General features: G+C 41.7%; 3 protein-coding genes across 8 annotated transcripts in view; 1 reads left to right on the top strand and 2 right to left on the bottom strand.

The window, feature by feature from the left end:
- The window catches only part of sema5a (sema domain, seven thrombospondin repeats (type 1 and type 1-like), transmembrane domain (TM) and short cytoplasmic domain, (semaphorin) 5A), a 136,732-nt gene that overhangs the window by 65,247 nt on the left and 48,552 nt on the right, over positions 1–22,933 (top strand). For 5 of the 6 annotated variants that reach the window (XR_015084291.1, XM_086020966.1, XM_086020968.1 and 2 more), the window contains 5 exons: positions 619–664; positions 9,317–9,379; positions 16,586–16,684; positions 19,206–19,419; positions 21,473–21,758. Coding sequence is in view for 5 of the 6 variants with exons in the window: in XM_086020966.1 (XP_085877092.1) it covers positions 619–664; positions 9,317–9,379; positions 16,586–16,684; positions 19,206–19,419; positions 21,473–21,758 (708 nt within the window). In the remaining variant the exon portion in view is untranslated. Of the gene's footprint in view, positions 1–618; positions 665–9,316; positions 9,380–12,373; positions 12,609–14,654; positions 15,290–16,585; positions 16,685–19,205; positions 19,420–21,472; positions 21,759–22,933 lie in introns of those variants that run through there. The other variant, XM_086020970.1, reaches the window with a different exon arrangement.
- LOC147127667 (uncharacterized) lies at positions 10,887–12,704 on the bottom strand. Its single transcript, XM_086020971.1, has one exon. The coding sequence runs from the start codon at positions 12,063–12,065 to the stop codon at positions 11,004–11,006; it is 1,062 nt and encodes a 353-aa protein (XP_085877097.1). The 5' UTR covers positions 12,066–12,704; the 3' UTR covers positions 10,887–11,003.
- Positions 12,794–14,598, bottom strand: LOC147127666 (uncharacterized). The gene has a single exon (XM_086020972.1). The coding sequence runs from the start codon at positions 14,405–14,407 to the stop codon at positions 13,541–13,543; it is 867 nt and encodes a 288-aa protein (XP_085877098.1). The 5' UTR covers positions 14,408–14,598; the 3' UTR covers positions 12,794–13,540.

Here is a 22,933-nt window from a genome sequence, read left to right as displayed (position 1 = left end):
TCATATTCCACAAACGCAATATGCCGTATTTCAACTAGTGGGCCTGCATAGAACATATTCTGGAAAAAATATGTTTGGGTTGACTTCCTCTTCAAGACATTAGAGAACTCATTCACTGCCAGACATTCTCAGACCCTCTTCTACCGTAACGTTTGAAAAAATGTGATTCCTTGGATTGAATAGCTGGACTGTGAAAAGACGAGTAAATTCGTCAATGGCAGTGAATGTGTTAATGTCTTTCAGTGGACATACTAGGCTATATTTCTGTGTCTTTTAAAATATCTTGAAATTTACCCTGGAGAGCCTTTGAAAGTCTCAAATTGGTCAGATTATCAGTATGTGTAATTATTCACCTTGCTAAACTGTCTATTTATTTCCGAGTTAATGTTTCAAGATTCTGTCTGTTTTTGAAATGTTTTGAACTGCAGAAATTGACCAACGCAAAGGCTTCTTTGAATGTGCAAGTAAAGCTGCCCTTTTCAATGTGTTGACACCCTCAAAATAGTTTACTTCTCAACTTCCTGTTTACCTCTGGGACTAGAAATCCCCTTGGAATATTCCCCCATTTGTGTGTTTATCTGGTATACCATACCTCACGTTATCCTTTTTTCCTTCCAGAAATCACCTCTTCAGGCTGAATCTTGAGGACCTAACACTGATCCAGGTGAGTGCAAACACTCCTCCGCCGTCTTTACTTTCTTCATTGTTGTCTTTGGCGGAACCTGGGCTCTGCCCACCGCGCTTCTTGCCTCCTGTCGAACACTTTGCATGCAAGATGAATGTAGCTGGCAGCCTCGGCAATTTAAAGCTGTCACGGTAAAAAACAGCTTTGCATTTCACACGTCACAAGGTCTTCACATCTTCTGGAGTGACAGCCGGTTTGGTTGTAAGCGCTCACAAGGGAGGGAAAGAGTTGCTCGGAAATCTTGTCTCTGCTAATACTCCCGATCTGAACCTAATACGACTCCCATTCCGTGGATGGGCTGCCCGAGTATTAACGGGGCGTGCGACTTTTTTCTGCTATTGTTCTGATTAAACTCTCTTTCCTAAACGGAATGAAAATAAATTCCTGGGATTGACTGTCTGAAATGTGAAAAGACAAATAAATATGTCCTTGGCAGTGAATGAGTTAATGATGTGCTGTGAAAAATGTGGCGCATAACTTGAATTGCCCCGGACAAAAGTGCTTCTCATGCTGCCGCTGACCACCAAGAGTCGGAATCATTCAAGCATTGGTTGGCAAAATACGGTCGAGGCAGGGAAATGTGTGCCGTGTAAACAGATATAGACGCTCATAAGGTCTAAAACATCAATCGTGTTATTTGATTGATCCGCTTTATAAACATAGTACGTAATCATATGTAAATAGATGAGCGGCACCTATTGGGGGACTCGGCAGTTTGCCAGTGTATAAGAGCAAATTCGGTCATTTGGGAAATAATATGAATGCTTACCTCCACCGAGGAAGTTGTGTTTTAATCCCTGTGCTGTTGGTTTGGAGGATGACACCAAACCATATTTCAAAAACTAATTTCGACGGAACTTTATTGAGGTGACTCGCGCAAGCGGGGGAAGAGCTTAAAAGAGTTTGGCGTGGATCCAGGATTATTTTTCTCCTCTGTTTGTTCCGAGGAGACATTTCCCATCGTTCTTAACGCATGAATCGTGATGAAAAAAATGTAGGAAGGAGCATGATTGTATATTTGATGTTGATCCAAATTAGGTTTGTTCTGCCTTGGCGGTGAACTGCACTGAGTGTGCTCTTTTGTTTGCCTACTACAACTTCCTTACAAAAAGTGTATGCATAGAGTCCAATTTAACGTCCCCACAAAGCATCCATCTCTTGCCGCATAATATAAGCCTGAAGCACTCAGGGGCTTGGTGCCTTGCTCAAGGGCACCCTGACAACTAATTTCCAGCAACCGGTATTCAGAAGCGATGTTCCGTCGTAACGTTTTCATGCTTAATCGGGCCTCGCGCGCACTCCTGCCCCCTGCAGAGCTAAACATTTGATGGTCCGCAGTGTTCAAATACAAACATTGATACGTCCAAGGTTCGTTTGGTGGCGGTAGCAGGAAGATTTCTTTGATGGGTAGACAGCCGCCGATGTTTGCCATTTAAAACCTCGGGAGAACCAGTGCGCCGATCGAGGAAGAGGAGAGAGGAAAAAATAAGGCACCAAGGGATTGAGAATGGCTGAATAGAACAAAGAGAGAAGAGTGGCAGCCATGTAAACACAAAGCTGCCTGGAAAGCAAAATGAGAAAAATGATGAAATGACATAGGAGGCAAGGCGAAGTCTGGTGGAAGGAGGGGGTGTGTGGGGGGGGTGGATTGGCATGGGGGGGGGGAGAAAAGCTCCTGCAGTCTCTTTTGGATGCTCACACATGCTTTGTGAAGATCCACACTCTATAATCATCTATTCTTCTTTAATCCGGGATTCAATGGGGAGATTTGCACCAATCCTATCAATCAATCCCTCATTTTGAGACCACAAGTCGTTCACCTGGTCAAACAAAAGTTGAAGTTAAGACCTTGTCAAACTTTTGGCGATGCTGCTCGCACCCAGCGCTGATGCGGTTTTTCCAAGTGAATAAAAAAGAAGCTTGAAACTCGGAAATGACCCAGGTGCTCGTCCCTGCTTTGCATCTGACTGGAGCCGATTTTTCCATTGTCAGGCAGAAAGCTGAGTGCAAGTGTTGAATTTTAAAGAGCACAGATGCTCTTCCACCATTTACACCGAAAATATTTTCTTTCCTTTTGTGGGGTCTATTCCGTCTGCACACCAGGAATATATGAATTGGAATTTGATTGCTTCGCTGGTTATAGATTCACATGTAATATAAATTTGTATTGATGTGAGAGACGGAATATGTTCCCTTCTGCAACATTGTTTTTCTTACATTTCAAGTGGTGTTGATTGATCGTATGCACATGACAGTTTGTGCACAAACGCTCTTGGTGGACTCGACATTAGGTACACATTCAAAAGCAGTATCACAAATTCGGCCATTTTAAAGACAATAATTTTTGTTTGGCACTGTGAGAAAGGGAGAGTTATTGTTAACACTTTTAGTACTATACATAAAACATTCGACCTTTGGACTGAACTATTTTATCGGCTCTCGTTTTAATGTGCGAGCTTACCAGATGACGTGTCCAATGAGTTCGGTGATTTCCATCCACATTTAATTGATTTCTGGTTGCTGCAGAAGGATCACATTTTGTACTCAGCTTTTTTTTTTGTTTTAGCACTTTAAAAATTGTGATAAAGGATGTGGTAATCTTGCCGATAAGTGCCAGCTACACTTGATGGTCAGAAAATAGAAAGAAAAAAGGCACGATAGGGACACATCCAGAATTCTAATCTCTAATACAGCCATGACAGTAGTGTCTCTTCAAATGGAGTGGCATTGAAATCTCTATAAAAGTTGGACCTTGGTCTGTGAGTTAGTCTTCCCCTTTTCCTTGATGGTTGGAGTTGACATCTGCTATTTAATGTGTTTTAATTCCCACAGCCTGGAGTGGCCTTTGTCCCTCTGTCAACCTCCGCCCTTTTCCTTGCTTATCAGGGAAACACTGTCAAGAGCAAACAACATGTAGCCCTACTTTTCTCCTTGCCCTACTTTAAAAATGTTCAGGCCACACGAGAAGAAGCATACGTTCAACTGTAAAGCTCATCATTTCAAAGGACACACAGTAAGTCTATCTATGGAAGTTTAAGTCTCATACACAAGTCCCACTTTCTATAAAAGTTCCACATTTTTCCCTTATTCCACTGTCTGCACTCAAGTCAACCCAAAGATATTTTTTTGCAGAATATGTTCGACGCAGGCCCACTAGTTGAAATACGGCATTCTGACTAATATTACGTTTGTGGAATATGAGTTAAGCAGCAAAATCAACCCATTTTTAGCCATCTCAGGGGGCGGCCATTTTGTCACTTCTGTCGACTGAAGATGACATCGAAGTTGCTCGCGGCTCAGATAACGACCAATCACGGCTCACTAGTTTTCTAAAGCTGAGCCATGATTGGTCATTACCTGAGCCCTGAGCAACTTCGATGTCGTCTTCAGTCGACTTGACAAACTGTCCGCCCCGTGAGCTAGCTAAAAACGGGTGGATTTCTCATATTCCACAAACGCAATATTAATCAGAATGCCGTGTTTCGACTAGTGGGCCTGCATAGAACATATTCTGCAAAAAAATATGTTTGGGTTGACTTCCCATTAAGTCACTTAACCAAGCCTACACTCATCAGTCACAACATTAGACACAGCAGCACAATCTGTTAAATCAAACGCAAAAGCTGTGAAACTGTTTTCACTTGTAGAGCACGTTTTGAGGGCAGCGTAGTGGACGAGGGTGCACCCAGCTGGGACAGGCTGCGGCTCATCCACCACACTAATGAGGACAAGCATGAAAATGGTTGGATGGGACGGTACATTTGGCTTAACACTCAGCCCCTTTCTCATGGCCTTCCCAGCAAATTCGGCAAATCTTTGTAACAGCAGAGAACTTTTACCCGTCCGTCCCTTCCTAACAGAAATTGCCAAACGAGGACATTTGTCTGAAGTGAGCCTTCAGGCAGCCGCCTCACGTATCGAGAGAATGCGTGTTGTCACCTGCTGTACGATATCATACTAAGAGGTGTCCCTCGTAATTGAGGTAACCGACACTTATTTGAAACACTACAGCAGCAGGAGCAAGTCAATGTTCAAAATTGACTATTTTATGCTTTCCAGCAGACCTGCAATCTTCCAATTACACAATACTCACTCCTCCATTCCGCTAGCGAGCCTATTACAAATTTAGGGAAAATGCTGTCGGTTGTGAATGAAGGCAGCCCATTTTAGTCACAATTGCACCCTTGCTCTAATAACATGCTTCACATACCTTCTTTAATAATGGCCCTGAAAGCCACAATTGAGGGAGACTGAAACAATGTAATGGGCAGCTGCAAAAGTCGATTAATGAGTCACACGCTGAGCTTATTTCAATAAAAATAAATGCAATAGTAACGTGGAGTCCTCATGCTCAATTCTTATTTTTTCATCCCAACAAAGACATTTTGGACCATTTTATGCTTCTAATGTCATGGAAACAGTTTGAAAGCGTGGTCCCCGATGCACAAAGCGAGTTCTATGAATGCTTTTATGAAAGAACTTTGACTTTACAAACCCACCAAACACCTAGTGGGAAAAACTAGAATGGAGATTCAAGCACTCTGTCACAGGTCTGACATGAGTGATGTCTGACCTTACAAAAGCTAGTCCGGGCTACCAATTGCCAACAAGTCCCGCAGCCAGGCTCCAAAATCATGTAGAACAGTAAACGATTTGAGTAGCAGTTCAGACCTCACAGTCAACCAATTGTCTGCATCAATGTATCCATTTGGAAGGTAGATATGATGCCAGAGCATCAAGAAAGTAGCTGTAATATTAGTTATTCACTGCATCCAGTCCAAGCTGTCCAGCTTTCACTCACAGTGCTGCGTCTTCTAATGATAAGACATGCAGTCAGGCAGCCGGCAGCAGGGAGTCCTCCATGAGCTTTCTTCGCTGATAATAATGCAGTTTTACAATTCCTCACTCGCTCTTAACTATTTTCCTCAGTCCACATTCTTGCCCTCATTCTGACAGACTGCTAAAGCAGGCTCTGCCTATTTGTTGTTGTTTATGCCCTGTCCTTGGATTCTATTCATCTTCTCCCTGTGCCCGCCATCTCAGTTTGGTGTCTGTACATCACTCACGGCTTGTTAGCAATCACAACTCAGTATAAAGACTGACAATATGCTCTTGCCCAATAATGAATCATGTCTGAAAACTGCTCACACTGTGTAGTAGCAGCGCTTGAGTGACACGTCTCAGGATGTGTTTAGAATAACGCTCTGCCTTGAGGTTTCATCTCTCCCTATGTACAGGAAAATTTCTAGTCGCAGCAGTCTGCTGCTTTTTTTCCCCCATTTTTCCATCTGGATCACTAAGTAACTCAACGACTGACATGACCGAATTAACAGTCTGACTTGCATTGATTGATTGGTCGGCATTCCAGGCACTGCTCATGCAATCCGTGGATGGCCTTCCCTGTCAATCAATTTAGCAGCATGGTTGCACACTTGTCACTTGGTTAAGTATGAAATAACCAAGTACATACCAGATGATTTTTTTAAAGAGGAAGTCAACCCAAATGCATTTTTTTCAAGAATATGTTCTATGAAAGCTGGTTGAAACAAGGCATTCTAATTACGGTCGTATTGCGTTTGTGGAATATGAGCTAAGCAGCAAAATCTGCCCGTTTTTCAGGGGGCAGCCATTTTGTCACTTCTGTCGACTGAAAATGACATCACAGTTGCTCAGGGCTCAGATAACGACCAATCATGGCTCAGTTTCAGAAAACAGGTGAACTCTGATTGGTCGTTACCTGAGTCCTGAGCAACTGTGATGTCATTTTCAGTCGACCACGTGACACAATGGCCGGGGGGGGCCTGAGATGGCTAAAAAAGGTGAATTTTGCTGTATTCCATAAATGCAATATTAATCAGAATGTCCTGTTTCAACTAGTGGGCCTGCATAGAACATATTCTTGAAAAAAATATGTTTGGGTTGACTTCCATTTTAACAATTGATGGCAAAATAAATGAGGGATAGTATCACTGTAATGAAACAAATGATTCCCAATAGCTAGTAACACTTCATGTAACTGAATACATTTTGTAAGGAACTTGCCCAACACTGATTAAAAAGTTTTCAAATTAAAAACTGCACTAAAATCATCTCAAGTATTGTCATCCTTTAAAATTACTTCAATGAGATGCCTTTTTCTATAATCATTACACTGTCGCTATTTTTCGAAATCTGATCCACATCATTGCTACCATACACTGAGTCATCTCTTTTGGTCTTTTTCTTTGTAAGTTGCAGGAAGTGGTCACTTGCAAGTATTAAGAAATACTTCTTAAGACAGACACATTATCGAAGAAGAAGCTGAACAATAGGAGGTTAATCAATGGGCTTGAATGTGTCCAAATGACATCTAGATGGTGAGGCCATCAGATAAGGGGAAATTGACAGGCAGCTCCACTTGAAAGGGTTCCCATCTTAAATATATAATGACAACAAGAGGTATTGGGAAAAATGGACTTGTGATGATAAATCGCAGCATAATTATAAAAGGGACCGCATTGTTTTCAAAGCCCAAAAACCCAATTGTGCTCAGACTTGGCTGTGCCGCTGTGTGCTCCCCGTGTGTGGGCACTGCATGGACACAGGCAGACTATCCAGTTTATGACTGGAATTTGAATTGACTAGGTCACAGTGAGAAGAGAAAAGCCAGCGCACATTAATATGCAATAGCGTCTTGAAATGGGACCAGACTCACGCACCTTTCTCCTCCATTTAAGAGCCTTCCTAATGCTGACAATATGTATATGTAGTTATTCATATGTGCGTACGTGCGGTCGCCAGCTAACGTCCGGTATGCCTGCCCAACCAAATGAGAAAGGGCTGGTTTGAAAATCGATGTGTTTACAAAGGTAGGAAGAGCAGTCAGAAAAGCAAAAATTGAAGATACAATCCCCTACTTCGTTAAATCAATATTTCAGAGTTAGATGTTAATTTCCGCAATGACACACTACTGAGGATGCTTACCCTGGTCATACACAGCAAATAATACCCACATTGGAGAAATATATTTAAAAAAATCTAATTTATAAAAGTTTTAAGGGGTAGTCAACCCCAAAATGTTCTTGACAAGAATATGTTCTCTGCGCCTTCACTAGTCTAAACATGGCATTCTGATTAATATCACGTTTGTGGAATATGAGTGAAGCAATAAAGTCCACCGGATTTTATCCATCTCAGGGGGCGGCCATTTTGTCACTTGCTGTCGACTGAAAATGATATCACAGTTGCTCAGGTTAGGACCAATCATGGCTCATCTGTTTTCTGAAGCTGAGCCATGATTGGTAGTTACCTGAGCCCCGAGGGTGTGTGATGTCATTTTCAGTCGACAGAAGCGACAAAATGGCCGCACCCAGAAATGGCTAATTGCTGATTTGTTGCTTAGCTCATAGTCCACAAACGTAATATTAATCAGAATGCCATGTTCAGACTAGTGGGGCTACATACAACATAATATTGTAAAGAAATGTTTTCGGTTGACTTCCCTTCAAGTGAGATTATTAAAAGATGATAACCGTGAGATAAACGGTTGATCAAAAAGTGTATCCAGGGAGTTGCACATATAAAAAATGAACACACCCAAAACACAACATCCTAAGCGTCGGTCTAAATGGTCTATATTCATGGATTAATTTAATTAGAGAGAGAGCAGTTTGTAACATTTTGTCAGTGTCACACGGCCAAAGAAGAAACCCCACTGTACCACAGCAAACTCCAACCGCAATAGTAAACATACTGGCGAATGAAGGCCACGCAAATCTGAGTAATATTATCTTTGTAAAGGATCTTTTTTAATATACAGCTCAGCCAAAGTAAAGACACATTTTTAAACTCCTGTGGCATTCTCAATACTAGCCAAGTTTTCTACTGATTAGTTCCATCTATCACTGGCAGGCAATCTTAGTAGCGATGTCATCCTGAGGCTAATGCTTATTTCATGAATAAAGAACTTTTATCAATGACAGCACCCCAAGAGGTCACTTGGAAATGAAGTGGCAGAAATTGGAGCAGGCTGGCGTTTTCACCTCAAGTTTTTATCGTCTCATACCCACCGAGCCCTTTCTGCCATTCTCTGTCTCATGCTGTATGTAAATCACGTTGACATCCTACTCCTTGTGAGTTTTGCTCTGAAATGTTCTTTTATTGACCCCCTTCACAGATCAATCAAATTGACATTCCGCCGTGTGCACTCTTGCTTCTTGAGGACTGTGCTCGGCATGCACTTTAATTGAATTTTGTGTCTGTATTTAACGTGGCTTACCTACTTGTTAACTGCCTCAGGATGTGTGTGTTCACATGCTGAGGATGCTGAGAGCATAATGACAAATTCATTCAGCACTGGTCTCTGCTTGAAGTCATCCCGCCTACCAGTATGCATGTTGAGATCAGCGATACAGGGAGCTTATCAAATTCATTATTCCCCCCCTCTACCCCCCAACAGTGATGTGTTGTAACATTTTTTTTCTGACCAGTCTATGGACAAAGGGTGTGTCGGTTTTGTGGGTCAGCCATTGTTTTGTTGGTGCTCTGAGTACTTTTTCCGAGTGTTTCAGGCTGACATGTTTTTACCTTTGGTGTTTGCTAACAGAAAATGTTTTCATAAGAGTCTGATGTTACTTTTCTTTCTCTCTACAGGAGGCTGAGTGGCACTGTGATGAGTTTACCAAGGGAGCCTGCTTCAGCCGAGGAAAGTCTGAGGTATGTTGTGTATGGATCAAGTCAAAGCATTTGACGTGTCACAAAGAATCGGTTTTCGGAAATATAAATACATCACTTTTGGTTTATGTGAGATGGTCGGGAAAATTGTCCTGGTAGTCAGCAAGCATTCTTGCATTGTGTTGTGTCTTGTGTTTCTATTTACTGGCGGACTTTTTAGCCTCTGTTCATGCCATCGCTGGACGGCCTACATAGCAGCCATTATACAATATGCAGCACTTGGGTCATGATCTTTCAGTGTTCATGCAGACATTAGTCACACCATCATCAGTATGGACTGGAGCAGCAAGGATTAGCCTCTACACCAGTTCTCAGTTTAACCGTTTTCATGGTTCCAAGTAATGTTATGTTCAACGAAAGAATGACTATGATACAGGCCATCTTTTATTATGATTTGTTCTCGTATTGTAACATTCAATGGTTACCTACATACACGTACAATGAGAGTAAGTCATGCCTGAACAAAGACGGCATGAACAATGAGGAGACCTTTACCAAGGCTTGAATAGTTGTCACTTGGAAAGTCACTGAGTCAAACAACTGCCATCTCATATTTTACTAGGTAAAAGGAAAGAAGATTACTTCTGGACCAGAGGGAACAAAATGTGTTGTGATCTTATTGGAGGATGAGATTTGACAGAGTTAACTATGTAACCATTTCAGAAATGTAAATTGATGCCTCAATGAAAAAATACAACTTCAAAGTCAGTCTATGAATTAAGATGCAAACTTTGGATTTAATATTTGTATGACATTTAACAATCCAATGGGAAATCTATAACGACCTGTCAGTAAAATAACTAATTCTATAGGAGGAAGTGCAACTCAATGAACAGCCTAAAACCACGTCGCCAGAAACAAAATATTCTCAGTTGGGGTATACTGTACTTTTGTATGTGCTCATTTGTAGATTATCGCTGGCATGCTGCTGAATACAGTATCTACATGGATGTAGTTTACATACAGTACCAGATATTTTCCTTGTTCAAGGCAGGTATTAAATAAGTATGAACCGCAGGTGTGTTTTTGATTGGATTTGTGTTTTCAAAACAGCACACCAAATATCAATATATATTTTTTTAATCCCCCCCCCCCAAAAAAATCAATGCTGGTATAAAACATCGATACACACAGACAAAAACACAACCTCACCCGCTTGTAGAGGTAGTTATAAGGTCACCCAATACATCAGGTCACCTCTTTGGATGGCGCAGTGCAGTGTCACACCGTCAACCGCAATAACAAACGTATTGTTAAACTGATAGTTTCAAACAAGATTATCTTTGTAAAGAAAGAATTGTTCGACATCATTTGTGACAATATAAATACCACAACACACTTAATATAAACGATTGCCTCAGAGTATACCTCATGCCGTTATATACGTTACTCCTACGCAACTCACATTGCGCACTTCCCGAAACAAAGTCACCTGAAATTGGCACCCCTTGTAATGTGAATGACCTTTTTCAATCGGCAATCTTCTAATAGCTTTTATCTCCTTCGCCGATGTGTCACTTCTCTTTGGTTACGAAGAAAGATGGTCGAAGTGTGACAAGGCAAAGGGGATGTCAGAGTCTGCCAAAGATATTGGGGCAAGTGTCTGTCATTTTGCATCTCCTTCTTCAGGTGCATCCTTTATGGAGATTGGTGGTAATGGTGGGAAAGGATTTAGTGGGTCTTCCTGCTCTGTAGGCTTTTTATGAGAGCGATTTGTCCATCGGAGTAAATGGTCATATGTATCGTGCGTACGGTAATGGTATTGATTGGGGTTAGTTTCGTCGTCTTTGGTCTTCCTCCTTACATACTTGCAGTATTTTTCCGGGATCCCACATGCCTTGAGTTCTTTGAGTCTTTCCTCCTTGAATTCCTGCAACCACCGACTCTTCTCCTCAATCTTATCCCTCATGTTGCTGACCTCGTAGAGCCTCTCTCTGCGCTTGGTAATGGCTGTCTGCTCCCTTTCCCTCACCTGCTCCTTGATGCTCTCTAAATGCGCGTAAGCGTCCCTCATCCGCTTCTTCTCTCTCTCCTCGTCTTTGCGAATTGCCTCCTGCGTACACTTTAGCACCCGGTCGAACTCGGCTTTCTCTTTAGAAAGCTCGGCAGCCTCACAGCGCTTTTTCCACACAAGCTGGTTGTCACGCTCGGCCTGGATTTTACTATTCAAAATCCACCTGTCAAGCTTTCTGATTTGACTGTCCTTTTCTATCACCGCTTTTTCCCTCATCTGCTGATAGCGGTCATAGGCCAGCCTTCTGGACTGCAACTCATTCTCAACCTCAGGATTGACAGCAAAAAGGTCTTTCCCAATGATCTGACGCTTTCTTTCCTCAGCAGCCTTTATGTCTTCTTTCTTCTTTATCGCCGCCTTTTTGAAAATTGCCAACTCCTTGTCAATGATACTTGGGCCTTTGGCTTTTGAAAGGATCCGTTCATGCTCAGCGCGTGAAAGACTGATTGTTTGGACTTGGAGCTCATCACGTGGCACTCTGACATTGTATATGAAGCCTTGGTTGCAGATTACAATTGTCTTTTTTGGATGCATTCGTATCAAAGGAACCCTGTGGCTGGTTTCCATCCCAAATAGACTTCCTGCAACCTGAGAGGTCGGGTCCTTCACGCAGTACCGACTCTGTCTCCCCAAAGTTGACGGCGCCACGCTCATGATTCTGTTATTTCTGTCCACGGCAACCAAAAAAATATTATTCCAATTTTGTTTCAATACTACAAATGCGTTGTTGTCCCATCTATTCTTACAAATATGATGTCAACACAAAGACCAACATGTAAAAATTCACTACTTTAAAATAGAGGTGATTTATGACATCACAATTTGAGGACACACTCAACATCACTATGAAGTCACAGTTGGCTTTGTCACTGAGAGGCCGTAACATGACATCACCTCCGCAAGATCTGTTGGTCTTGCAGGTGATAGCTAGGGATTACATCATACATATCATATGTATACACATTTGTGACTTAATGCCCGCTGATTTCAACAGAGCAACAATGCATCGAGAGGTACACATGGGAGCACTTTTTCTTCAGTATTTTGCCAGGAAAAAGAAGCTCCACCTTTTCCATCATCTTTATCAAACTGGGCGATGCCACCTGACTGGAACACAGCTTTCTCTGGGTTTGGTTAGTGAAACTACATGATACCAACCTAACGGAACCAAATACCCCAGAAAATGGAGTGCCCATGGTGAGAAAAAGCACTGATTCATCCTCACGAAAACATGTTCACATTTACTTTTGCTCCATGAAATATTCTGCTAATAACCCTGCCGTTTGCTCCAACATTGCTCAAGTCATTCCGTGTAGCATAGAATAGTATTTGTAAAATTGATTAGGTATTTGGGTGAAAGAAGTGCAGAGAAGATAGAGCAGTTTCACCAGAAGGATTGTTTTAGTAAGTTTTAGTACCACAGATACTCGCATAAGCTTAGGCACTTTGACACCAAAAATGAACAAAAAAGGCAGGTAAAGTTATGTGATTGTACAAATGCCCTGTTTACTACATCGATCAGATGCACAGGTATACATGTAGTATTACTATCAGTACAGTACCTAGCACCAGCATGAAAAACAAGTCAGGGTGTACATTACTAAATTTCATTGACCTACCCCATTCACAGTCAGAGTTGTTTTCATTGTATTTCTAATGAGATGGGAAAATCTCTGAATGTTCTGGTATTCTGTATTGATGCCAGTGTTCAGTGTACTAAGCACAATAATGGGGTATGAAGGGGTTGCCATTGAGGAGGTCTGTGTAGATGTTCCGTGTTGATTTCCTATTGTCTATTGAGGATCAACTCTACACAAATGAATAAGAAGTTATTAGCCCAGCCCTACAACCAATGTTTCCTTCCAAAATTAGTCAGCAGAAGAGAAAAACATCACTTTAATCAAGATAGTACTGTACTTTCACTGGGTTCTTTGGTCTTGTAATGAAGGACTGTTGTCCAGGTCTGACAAAAGTGCCGTTATGACAGCCATTGTTTGCAAACTCGCAGCCATCCGTCAATGCCGGAACCACGTTTGCAGCTGCATTGGTGCTGCGCTCTGCTGGTAGTGCACCTCACCCTAGTCCTTCTCATGGAAGTTGTATCCATTTTCCGCCATGTTGATCAAAGATCATTGTGCGTGGTACTGGAAATGCTTGGATTTTGCTCCATGTTCTGCGGTCTTCCTCTTGGCATAACTGCAATATTTGTCCGCAATCCCAGTAGCTCTGAGATCACTCAGCCGCTCCTCCTTGAGCTCATCGATGCACTTATTTTGGAGCTGAACCTCGTCAGACACGTGTTTAGCCATGTTTAGCCTCTCTCGACGCCTGACGGCCGCAGTGTGTTCCTTTTCCCTTATCTGCCCTTTTAGTGCCTCTAAATGGAGGCGCCCCTCCTCCTTACGCCTCTTCTCCCTCTCCTCATGCTTGATGAGCGCCTCCTGACGACACTGGAGCATCCGCTCAAACTCGGCCTTCTCTTTGGAAACACTGACAGCCTCACAGTGCTTTTTCCACTCAAGTTGGGTGTCCAGCTCAGCCTGGATCTTGCAACGCTGGATGCAGGTGTCCAGCTTTAGAATCTGATTGTCGTTCTCCATTTCAGCTTTGCACCGCATGTGCCGATAATGTTCAAAGCTCTGCTTCTTGCACTGTATGTCAGTTTGTACCTCCTGCTTAGCAAAGCGACGGTCCTTCTCAATCATCTGCTGTTTCTTTTCTTCTGCAGCCTTAATGTCATCGGTTTTCTTTTGAGAAGACTTTTCCTCAGCCTCTTTCTCCTTAGCCAAGAAACCCGGGTCCCTGGCTCTTGCGAGGATTCTGTCGTACTCAGAAGCCGAAAGACTTATTGGGCCTTCATGTGCTTCCTCACGTGGAACTCGAACATTGTAAAGGAGTCCTCGGTTACAGATCACAGTTTTTTTTTGTGGCTCGTTTTGGCGGGAAGCAACGGTAGGTTTCTTATCTGATTTGGAAGGTTTCTTTTTGTTGCTCATCCCAAATAGACCTCCATCCAATACCAGCTTTTTCTCCTTGACATTGAGGAGCTGGAACCCACACACACAAGCCTGATAGTGACATGGGTCGCAGAGGGACAGCACAAAAAAAAATGAATACAGTCAACCATATTGGAAGATGAGTCCAACCATTAGACTTTGATACTTTCAGAATGTGATGAGAACACAAGTTGAAAACCCACATGATAGCATGAAAGTAATTGCTTGACCCTTCTTTTAACTTTAGGTGACATCATAGAGTTCTCATTGTGACATCATGCGATGGCTCTGATCAACAACTGCATAAAGAAAACAAGGGATGGAATAACATAGTAATTGGTGCAATTAACTTTATGTCAGGGATTTTGCAACTTTGTAGAGAGTCAGCCACAAAAATGTGAGGCAACAGAGGTAGAAAAGTCTTATTTTCAATGTAAAGGCAGCAATCTCTATTTCAGGGTATCTTACCTCAGATTACTGTGTGTGTCTCCACCAGTCAGTTTTGCTCCACCTTTTGTCACTAACGAGTGAATGTTTTGCTTGTGTTGTCACATTTATGTACCAGACCAGCTGCTTGGGTTTAAAACTAAATTAAACTTAAAGGTAAATCAAGCAGCTTTGATCCATGCTCATGTGTGTCAACCTGTAGTTAACTTGATATGGAGGGTGGTTTAGATCTTTGACAAGCTGGCAGAGGCTATCCAGCAAGGGATTGTTTTCTTGAATTACAGTCCAACCCTACCTCGGTCCTTGAGAGTAAAATTGTTTTCCTCGCTTCCCCTGTGAGAAAAGACTCATGCGCTTTTCTCCAAGAATAGCAATAAAAGGACTCCTCCTCCTGCTGACAAGCCTTTTGTGGTTTATCTGGCAGAATATACCACGGTAAGCTATTGTAAAGTCACAGCGCTTGAGCTTTGAGTAAATTTAAAAGTGTCTTTTTTTTTTTCTTTTTAATGCACTTATCTGCTCTTGTATTATGTATTTGATTCATTTTAACTAAAAGAAAAAGACCAGGATTGAGCTGACAGGATCGGATTGCTTTGTCCTCCAACCAAATTATAACATCCTGTGTATTACAACACAGTCATGGAACATTAGTTGGGGCATTTTCATAAACAAGACTGCAAGCCTGGGACAATATTAACTATGTCATTATTTATTATAGGACCAAGCTGTAGTAAAGAATTCCACAAACAACCCATAGCTGAATGCTTTCAAGTAGCATAGCTATGGCCATAAAACTGCAGTAGTGCAGCAGTAGAAGTAGCAGCTAATGGCATGAGCATGCACGCATGAGCATTCATAAAAAAAAACAACATAGATTTGTTGTACTTTGCACCAGGAATTAAAAACTTTGATGGTCAACTTCCATCTTGACCCGAAGAAATACAATGAAGTTCCTCTATATGAGACTGTTGTGGGATGGTGAAAGGTAAGATTGGTGTGGGCTTTGACCATGAGCATCTCAATCGCCCTATTCAAACGACAGAACCCTGCGAAAATTAGTGTATCTGGGTGCGAAAAAAAACAATCGCCGCACTCTTGACATGAGCGCCGACCACTGTTGTTCCATTTGTCGTGGACGTGTTGATGGAGATCTCAAGAAAAACTTAGCTGAAAGCCCGGCGGCCAAGTTCACCTCGGCAATCAATCATTCGATGAATCAATCACACTGTCACTCTACTTTATTTCTCGCGAGGCTCTCGCTAAGTGCTTTGCTGCAGGCCCATGCCAAAGTCGGAACGAAAGAGTCAAGAATAGAGTGGTAGTGTGTGCTTAACTGTAGTCGAGAGCAAAGTCAATTGATTCATGTGGGGGGCAGAAAGCTGAGAAGAAATTTGATTGAGTGAAGTATATAAGGCTACACTCTTATTTCACTTTCTGACCAGTACAGACAAAAACTCATCCCGAGTGGTCCTCCCCTGCCTTTACTGTGTTTTGTCAGTTAGCTACACAGATGTGCTTCCCGTTGACTTGAGCGGTATTAGGCTTGATGGTATGATGTCAAGCCCGGCCACGTTTCAGAGTGGCCCTCCTACGGTTATAGCTGTTTGTCTCATTTGCCAGCAGAAAGTGTAATCTAGTCCCTGTGCCTAATGCCGCTTCCTGTCAATAAGTATACATACTGAGTCGGTTTCCAGCTGCTAACGTCCATTGCACTTTGGTGTGTTTTCGCAGGAGGAGTGCCAGAACTACATCAGGGTGCTGCTTGTCAATGGAAACAGGCTGTTTACCTGCGGGACCAATGCCTTCACTCCGATCTGCACCAACCGAACGGTATAAGCAACAACCTAACCTCTATATGCGTTTATACCTTCGTCATATAACGGGCATTGATGATGACATATTTTTCAGAATGTGAATATTCGCACTCGCACACTCTACGGAAAACAATAAGTGACAATATAAAACCTGTAGAGCAATTGTCTGTTAACTTTTTAAGATCAAGCCTTGAGTGAAGTCAAGTAACAGACCAGCATTTTGCATGTGCTGCTATCTTATCAACGTCGACATGTCACAGCTGGACCCTTTCATGACTTAATGAGATGACAGGTCTCACGGGAAAAAACGCTCAGATATCATGGCATCATATTTGCAGTATATCATCAAACGTCATATGAATCATTTGATCATCAGTTAGGATACAAACCGATGATGGTTGTACACAGAGGGAATGTTATTACAGTTGGCACTTCTGTTTGATGTGACTGAGCTTGAACCCTCCTACATCTGATTATATTAATGCTGAAAGATAGCAGCGAGAGGACAGAGTTCACAAATTTTTATAGAATCTACTTGGTTGACAGGTACTTAGTGTACCCCGTATGGATGTCACAATATCTAAATGCTTAGGTTATTCAGGGCCCTTGAACAACCAAATAGCATAAAAGAAGTATGACTTAAAAAAATGTGTTTATTTCCAGTGTTTCATTTCAAGCCAAAGAGAAGCTAATTTAATTTTCTTTTTCTTTTTTTTAAGGAACTTAAGACATCTTGTGACCTGTTGTCTGCATTTAAAACATAACCTTTGTTCCCAGGAAAAAAATATGTGAATCCAGCCAGTGCTTCAACGGAAAACAAAGACAATAACTAGGTTTCTAATATTATGGATATTTTGGACGATTTGGACTATCATTGCGGTTTCCTCTGAACCTTTCTATCTGGCCGCCATCATGGGCTTTCTTCTCAGGTTGAACCATATTAAAAATGGCTCAAAACAGTTGTGAGTGTATAAGGTCTTTCTGAACCTGTTGTGCATGTCTTGATGGGTCTGGCCCTAATTCAGCTGAAGCTTTTAAGAGGTCTACCCACGAATCAGTATACATTGGTGGATGGGTTGGTGGTGGGGGGCGGGTGGGATGAATTATCCAATAACACAATCTAGACATTGATTCCCGTGATACTGGTCATCTAAAGGCTCATCAATTAAAAAAAAAAAAAAGGAAAACGAATTCTCTTAAATGATCTCATGAATGCTTGTGGTTAGGTTTCCCGTCATTTTAAATTCATCAAGCCAATTCTTGTTGTTTAAAAAGCATTTATTATGGGCTTTTAGAGACGCGTCAGTGTCCTTGTTGCACAGCTGCTGGCTGCTCTATAGACTACTTTTATATTGACTTCCTCTTGGATGCACAGCTGACCTATCATTGCTCTTCCTTTAAATGGCCCAAAACAGACTTGTCCGGCCCACAGGAGGAATCCAGTCAATAGCAGGCTTTCATCTCAAGGCAGCCGAGCATACAGAACTGCTCTGTTTTGTCGTGATTTGGGTGGAGCAGACGTGGACAGAGCAAACCCAAACCCGCTCTAATCCAAATCGGAAATTGGCTCAAGAACTTGCCTTTTCCACTTGTTGAATAGAGTGCGGCATGCCATGCGGGCAAACTCATTACATCTTTCGTAAAAATGTGTGATTCCAGAGAGAAAATTGAGCGGTGAATGGGTCAAGGCGCAGAGTTGAGCCAACATTGGCGGACTTGTGGCACCGGTACTGAGTCATACGTGCGGAACTTTTGAGTGATAGGAAAGTAATTGCATCCAAAATCACTCCTGCGCTTCAAGGCTAACTTAAATGAACTTCCCCCAAGCTAATCCGTTTGTATTGTGTTTACATGAAAACTATTAAATAATACGTCTTGGAGCTATGCCCCGGTAAGTGTGGGTTGTCAAAGTTAAGTCAGGGTCAAGCTGGAAATTATTTTTCTATTGGGATGAAAAAGCCTCTCAAAGATGTGGTTGAGTGATGTTTCAGACAGACAAGCAGCTGCACAGCATCACAAACCAAACAAGAAACGCTGACGCAAAGACCTTTTTAGGAGCCTTGGGATTAACTGGCGTCATATCACATATTTTCTTATATCATTGAACTTGACAGCTGCTATATTTGTGTGGTTTATGCTGCTAATTAGTCCAAAGCTGCCCTGTGATTATGTTTCTTCCGTTTCAAGCTTTGTACTCATCTTTTGTGTATGCTAGTAAACCAAACATAATGCAATGATTTTTTTTGGTCTGCCCCATTTGCATACTGGCAGCAGAAAAGAAAACATTACCAGAGCTCAGTTGTTTGTATTTTATTGTTGGCCTTTGATATGTTGTCCTATATTTTGCTGCCAGCTTTCTCCAATGATCCATTATTTAGAACTACAAATTCAGCTAATTTACAAGTACATTGCCTCTCTTTTTTTTTTTGTTTCAGCTCCCTCAAGACCTAATGTTAAAAGAGACAAATTTAGTTTTTTGCATTAATATTTTCGGAATATCTGTCTTGTCAATGACCAATTTTTTTTTTTTTTTTCAGCTCACTAATCTGACCGAGATCCATGACCAAATAAGCGGAATGGCTCGATGTCCTTACAATCCCCTGCACAACTCCACCGCACTCATCACGTCCAGCGGCGAGCTTTACGCAGCCACGGCTATGGACTTCTCCGGGCGAGACCCCGCCATCTACCGCAGCCTGGGTGGCCTGCCACCGCTACGTACTGCCCAGTACAACTCCAAGTGGCTTAATGGTAGGCAGGTGTAGCTAATGGAATGAGAACATTTGAGAGATTCTATCTGAGTAAAGGTGCCATTTAAATAGGCCGTACAGTTTGGATGCCATTAAAACGGTGCACATGCGTATGAGGGATGGATTTAGCAAGTACAAAAGTGAGTGTTACTCATGTATTTTCATGGGACAACATTGAAGAAATGACACTTTGCTGAAATGTACAGCTTGCATAACTGTAAATTTACTGTCCCCTCGAAATAATTCAACACATGGCCAGTCTTGCCTAAACAGCTGGCAGCAAATTTGAGTACATAAACAAACTGAAAATATCCAAATTAGGCCCGATTAGCCATTTTCCCTCCCCGGTGTCATGTGACTTGTTAGTGTTACAAGGTCTCAATGAATGGGAGCAGGTGTGTTTGATTTGGTGTTCTCCTCACTCCAATGTAGCACTTCATGGGAAATAACTCTGAGAACCTATGTACCGTGTTGAATTATTTTCAGGGGACACTAAATTTACACCATTATAAAAACTGTACACTGACTAACATAGCAACATAATTTCTTCAATACTGTCCCTTGGAAATGATATATTAAAATGTTAACAAACATCTGACACAATATTGTGAGATCTCTTTCACAACCAAAGATCATTTTTACCGACAGTTCATGTTATGTCGATCCGAATCTGGACAAACTAAATCCGTTTTTGTATAGTCAAAAATCTAGAAATAGCAACCCATTTCATTATCAGGCATGGCTTGAGACTGTTTTGCATGACCTGTCATGATCAATACATCTATGTAATGTTAATATGAGCAATAATTCAGAGGAGGTTGTGCCTGACCATAATTTCTGATTACCACTGCAATGCATGCGCCTGCACTGCATTTTGTAGTGCTTGACTGATATTAATAAGTGTACAGGGTCAAGGCAGGCCATCATGAATAATAGTCATATAAAAATGTAGATGTGAGGTTTGAAGAAGAAAGTGAGCAGTTACTAAGCATTGGGCATTGGAACTGCTCTATGGCACTTTAATGAGGTCAATACACTTTATCTAGTCAAAAGAAAAGATAACTGGTTGGAGAAATTATGGCCGTCTATTAAGGATGGATTTTTAATTTAGCGGTACGTTTAGAGTTGTGGTTTTACTTTGCAATGGTGTGACTGTCATAGCATTAGAAGTGTTTTGAAGCAACATAATAATATGGGAATTGATTTCTAAAACACTGAAGTTGACAGGTGTAATGAATGCCTCTTGGTTGAAGAATGACTTCCCACTTAATTCATTAAGTTGGAAAAGAGCGTTTTTTTTTATTTAACCACATTTGTGAGTTATTCATTACATGTTTTCATATCCATCACATCCAAGAGTACCAAGCTTTTAATTCCTCAGTTTTTCCACATGAAGGTGAAAATCCACTCTTAAAAAATGGCACCTGGGTGCATATTTGGGAGTTTAAAACAGCTTAGGGTGTCTGGCTTAGTAGAAGAGAAGTTTATTTGGCCAGGCAGTCTCTCCAGCATACGTTTTGTTACATTCAACATTTAAATTAAATTGGAAAAATAAATTACAAGTCACCAATGTGCTACTACGTGACAACCCCTGGGAAAATGGGTGCTTAATAACTAATTTTACGGTGTGTCGATTTTTTTTCTCTCCTGCTCCGCCCTCTAAAGGTGCTGAGGATAAGAAGGTTGAAGTGAGAAGGGAGGTGCTGCTACACTTCCATTTAAAGATGAATTCAATCACTGCCAAGGAGAATAAAGTGTGCAGTTAAGATCTAATAATGTCATACATAAAAGATGAACGTGGTTGCTAGGGCGGTGTCGCTGGGGTTACGTGTTTCTGACAGGGTGAGAACTATTACGTTTCACCTCTCCTGGCCATTTCTCATCTCAACCTTTAAGGATGAAAAATGAGTTTTCCTATTGGAATGCAAAGACATTAATGACATGGCTGGTAATTAATCCTGATCACCTGCTGTTTGGGCGTGTTGCACGCCCATACACACTGACTGAATCAGTTTAACACAGTTTTCTAAGCATTTTCGCTTCTCCGTCAACAGAGCCAAACTTTGTGTCATCCTACGATATCGGCAACTTCACGTACTTCTTCTTTCGGGAGTATGCGGTGGAGCACGACTGCGGTCGCACCGTCTTCTCTCGCGCCGGCCGCGTCTGTAAGAATGACATCGGCGGCCGCTTCCTCCTGGAGGACACGTGGACGACCTTCATGAAAGCTCGACTCAACTGTTCCCGGCCGGGAGAAATCCCCTTTAACTACAACGAGCTGCAGGGTACCTTCTACCTGCCCGAGCTGGAGCTGCTCTACGGCATCTTTACGACCAACGTGTGAGTTTTAACATGTAATAGGATCGGCGCTCGATTTTGCTTGACTTAATTAATTGCGATTAATTTGCATTTTTCAACGACAATTCTCTACAAAGCTTGTATTGACTTTGGCTTTGCAAAGTGCTCAATTTATTTTAGTTTCAATTAATCTCTTGAATATCCAGCAGGACTGTTTCACGTGCAAAAAAAAAAAAGCTGATAGAATTAACAACAATGGCACTGATAGAGAATAAACTAAGCCGACGCCCAAATTTTACACGGGTGGGGGTTCTTGGGCCACCTACAAAGTTTTATAGCAAATGGTTGAGTAGTTTTTAGTTGCTAATTTCCCAATATCAAGAAAAATATAGCATCCTTGAATCTACAGTACAATGTCGCGTATAAACCTTCATAAATACATTTCACCTGCACAAGACTAGATTTTAGATTATCAAACACAAAAAGGAAAAAGCCCTCCAAATATTTTGGTTTTGGTTTGATTTGTTGGTTTATTCCATTCAGGCATATAAAGGGCAATCCAAATTAAACATTTCAATTTTAAGCAGAAAGTGTGTCACTGATGGTATATTGGTACAATCGCCTGACTATTTTTGTTTTCATGACATGCATCAAAATCAAGGGATTCATTTCTTTTCTATTGCAATACTTTGGTCATTTTTCCAACACAGACACACATACTTACTAAAAGCTGTCTAATCTAATGTTCAATGGCTCCCAATTGCTGGAAACAAAGTCGTCTCCAAAATATTGGAAATATTCCGCCTGCAGGTACTAACTTTAATAAACAGCCACATCAGATTCAAATTGACATGGGCCAAGTCTGAGTGGGGAATGAAAACTACTCTTCAATCTTTTCTTCCGCTATTGCGGAACGACATTTGGACATGCTGAAAGTGACAGCTGGAAAAGTCGAAGCCGTATTTCACAGTGGAGATGCGTGCAGTTAATCAGACAAGCCAAACACTTTAATTGCGTCCCGTTCTTGAATTTACGAGCCGATACCGGCCATCATTTACAACAGAGTTGACCTTACGGGTGTGTTTCATGCGTATTACAGGCTCGCAGCAATGCTAACTACACTTTGTAGCTTACCGTAGGCGCTCTCGTGTGCGCTAACACTTATTTGTAACTCTCGTCCATCATCCTTTCTCTCCTCCCATCCTCCTTCCTTCCCG

This window comes from Filicampus tigris, chromosome 21 (genome assembly GCF_054856515.1).
Source record: "Filicampus tigris isolate MCC_2025a chromosome 21, RoL_Ftig_1.0, whole genome shotgun sequence".
NCBI classification, from domain to species: Eukaryota; Metazoa; Chordata; class Actinopteri; order Syngnathiformes; family Syngnathidae; genus Filicampus; species Filicampus tigris.
This window is presented reverse-complemented; position numbering and strand designations above follow the sequence as displayed.

Excerpts from the sequence above, each read along its gene's own strand:
- LOC147127667 (XM_086020971.1), bottom strand. The coding sequence starts at position 12,065 with ATGAGCGTGGCGCCGTCAACTTTGGGGAGACAGAGTCGGTACTGCGTG.
- LOC147127666 (XM_086020972.1), bottom strand. The coding sequence starts at position 14,407 with ATGAGCAACAAAAAGAAACCTTCCAAATCAGATAAGAAACCTACCGTT.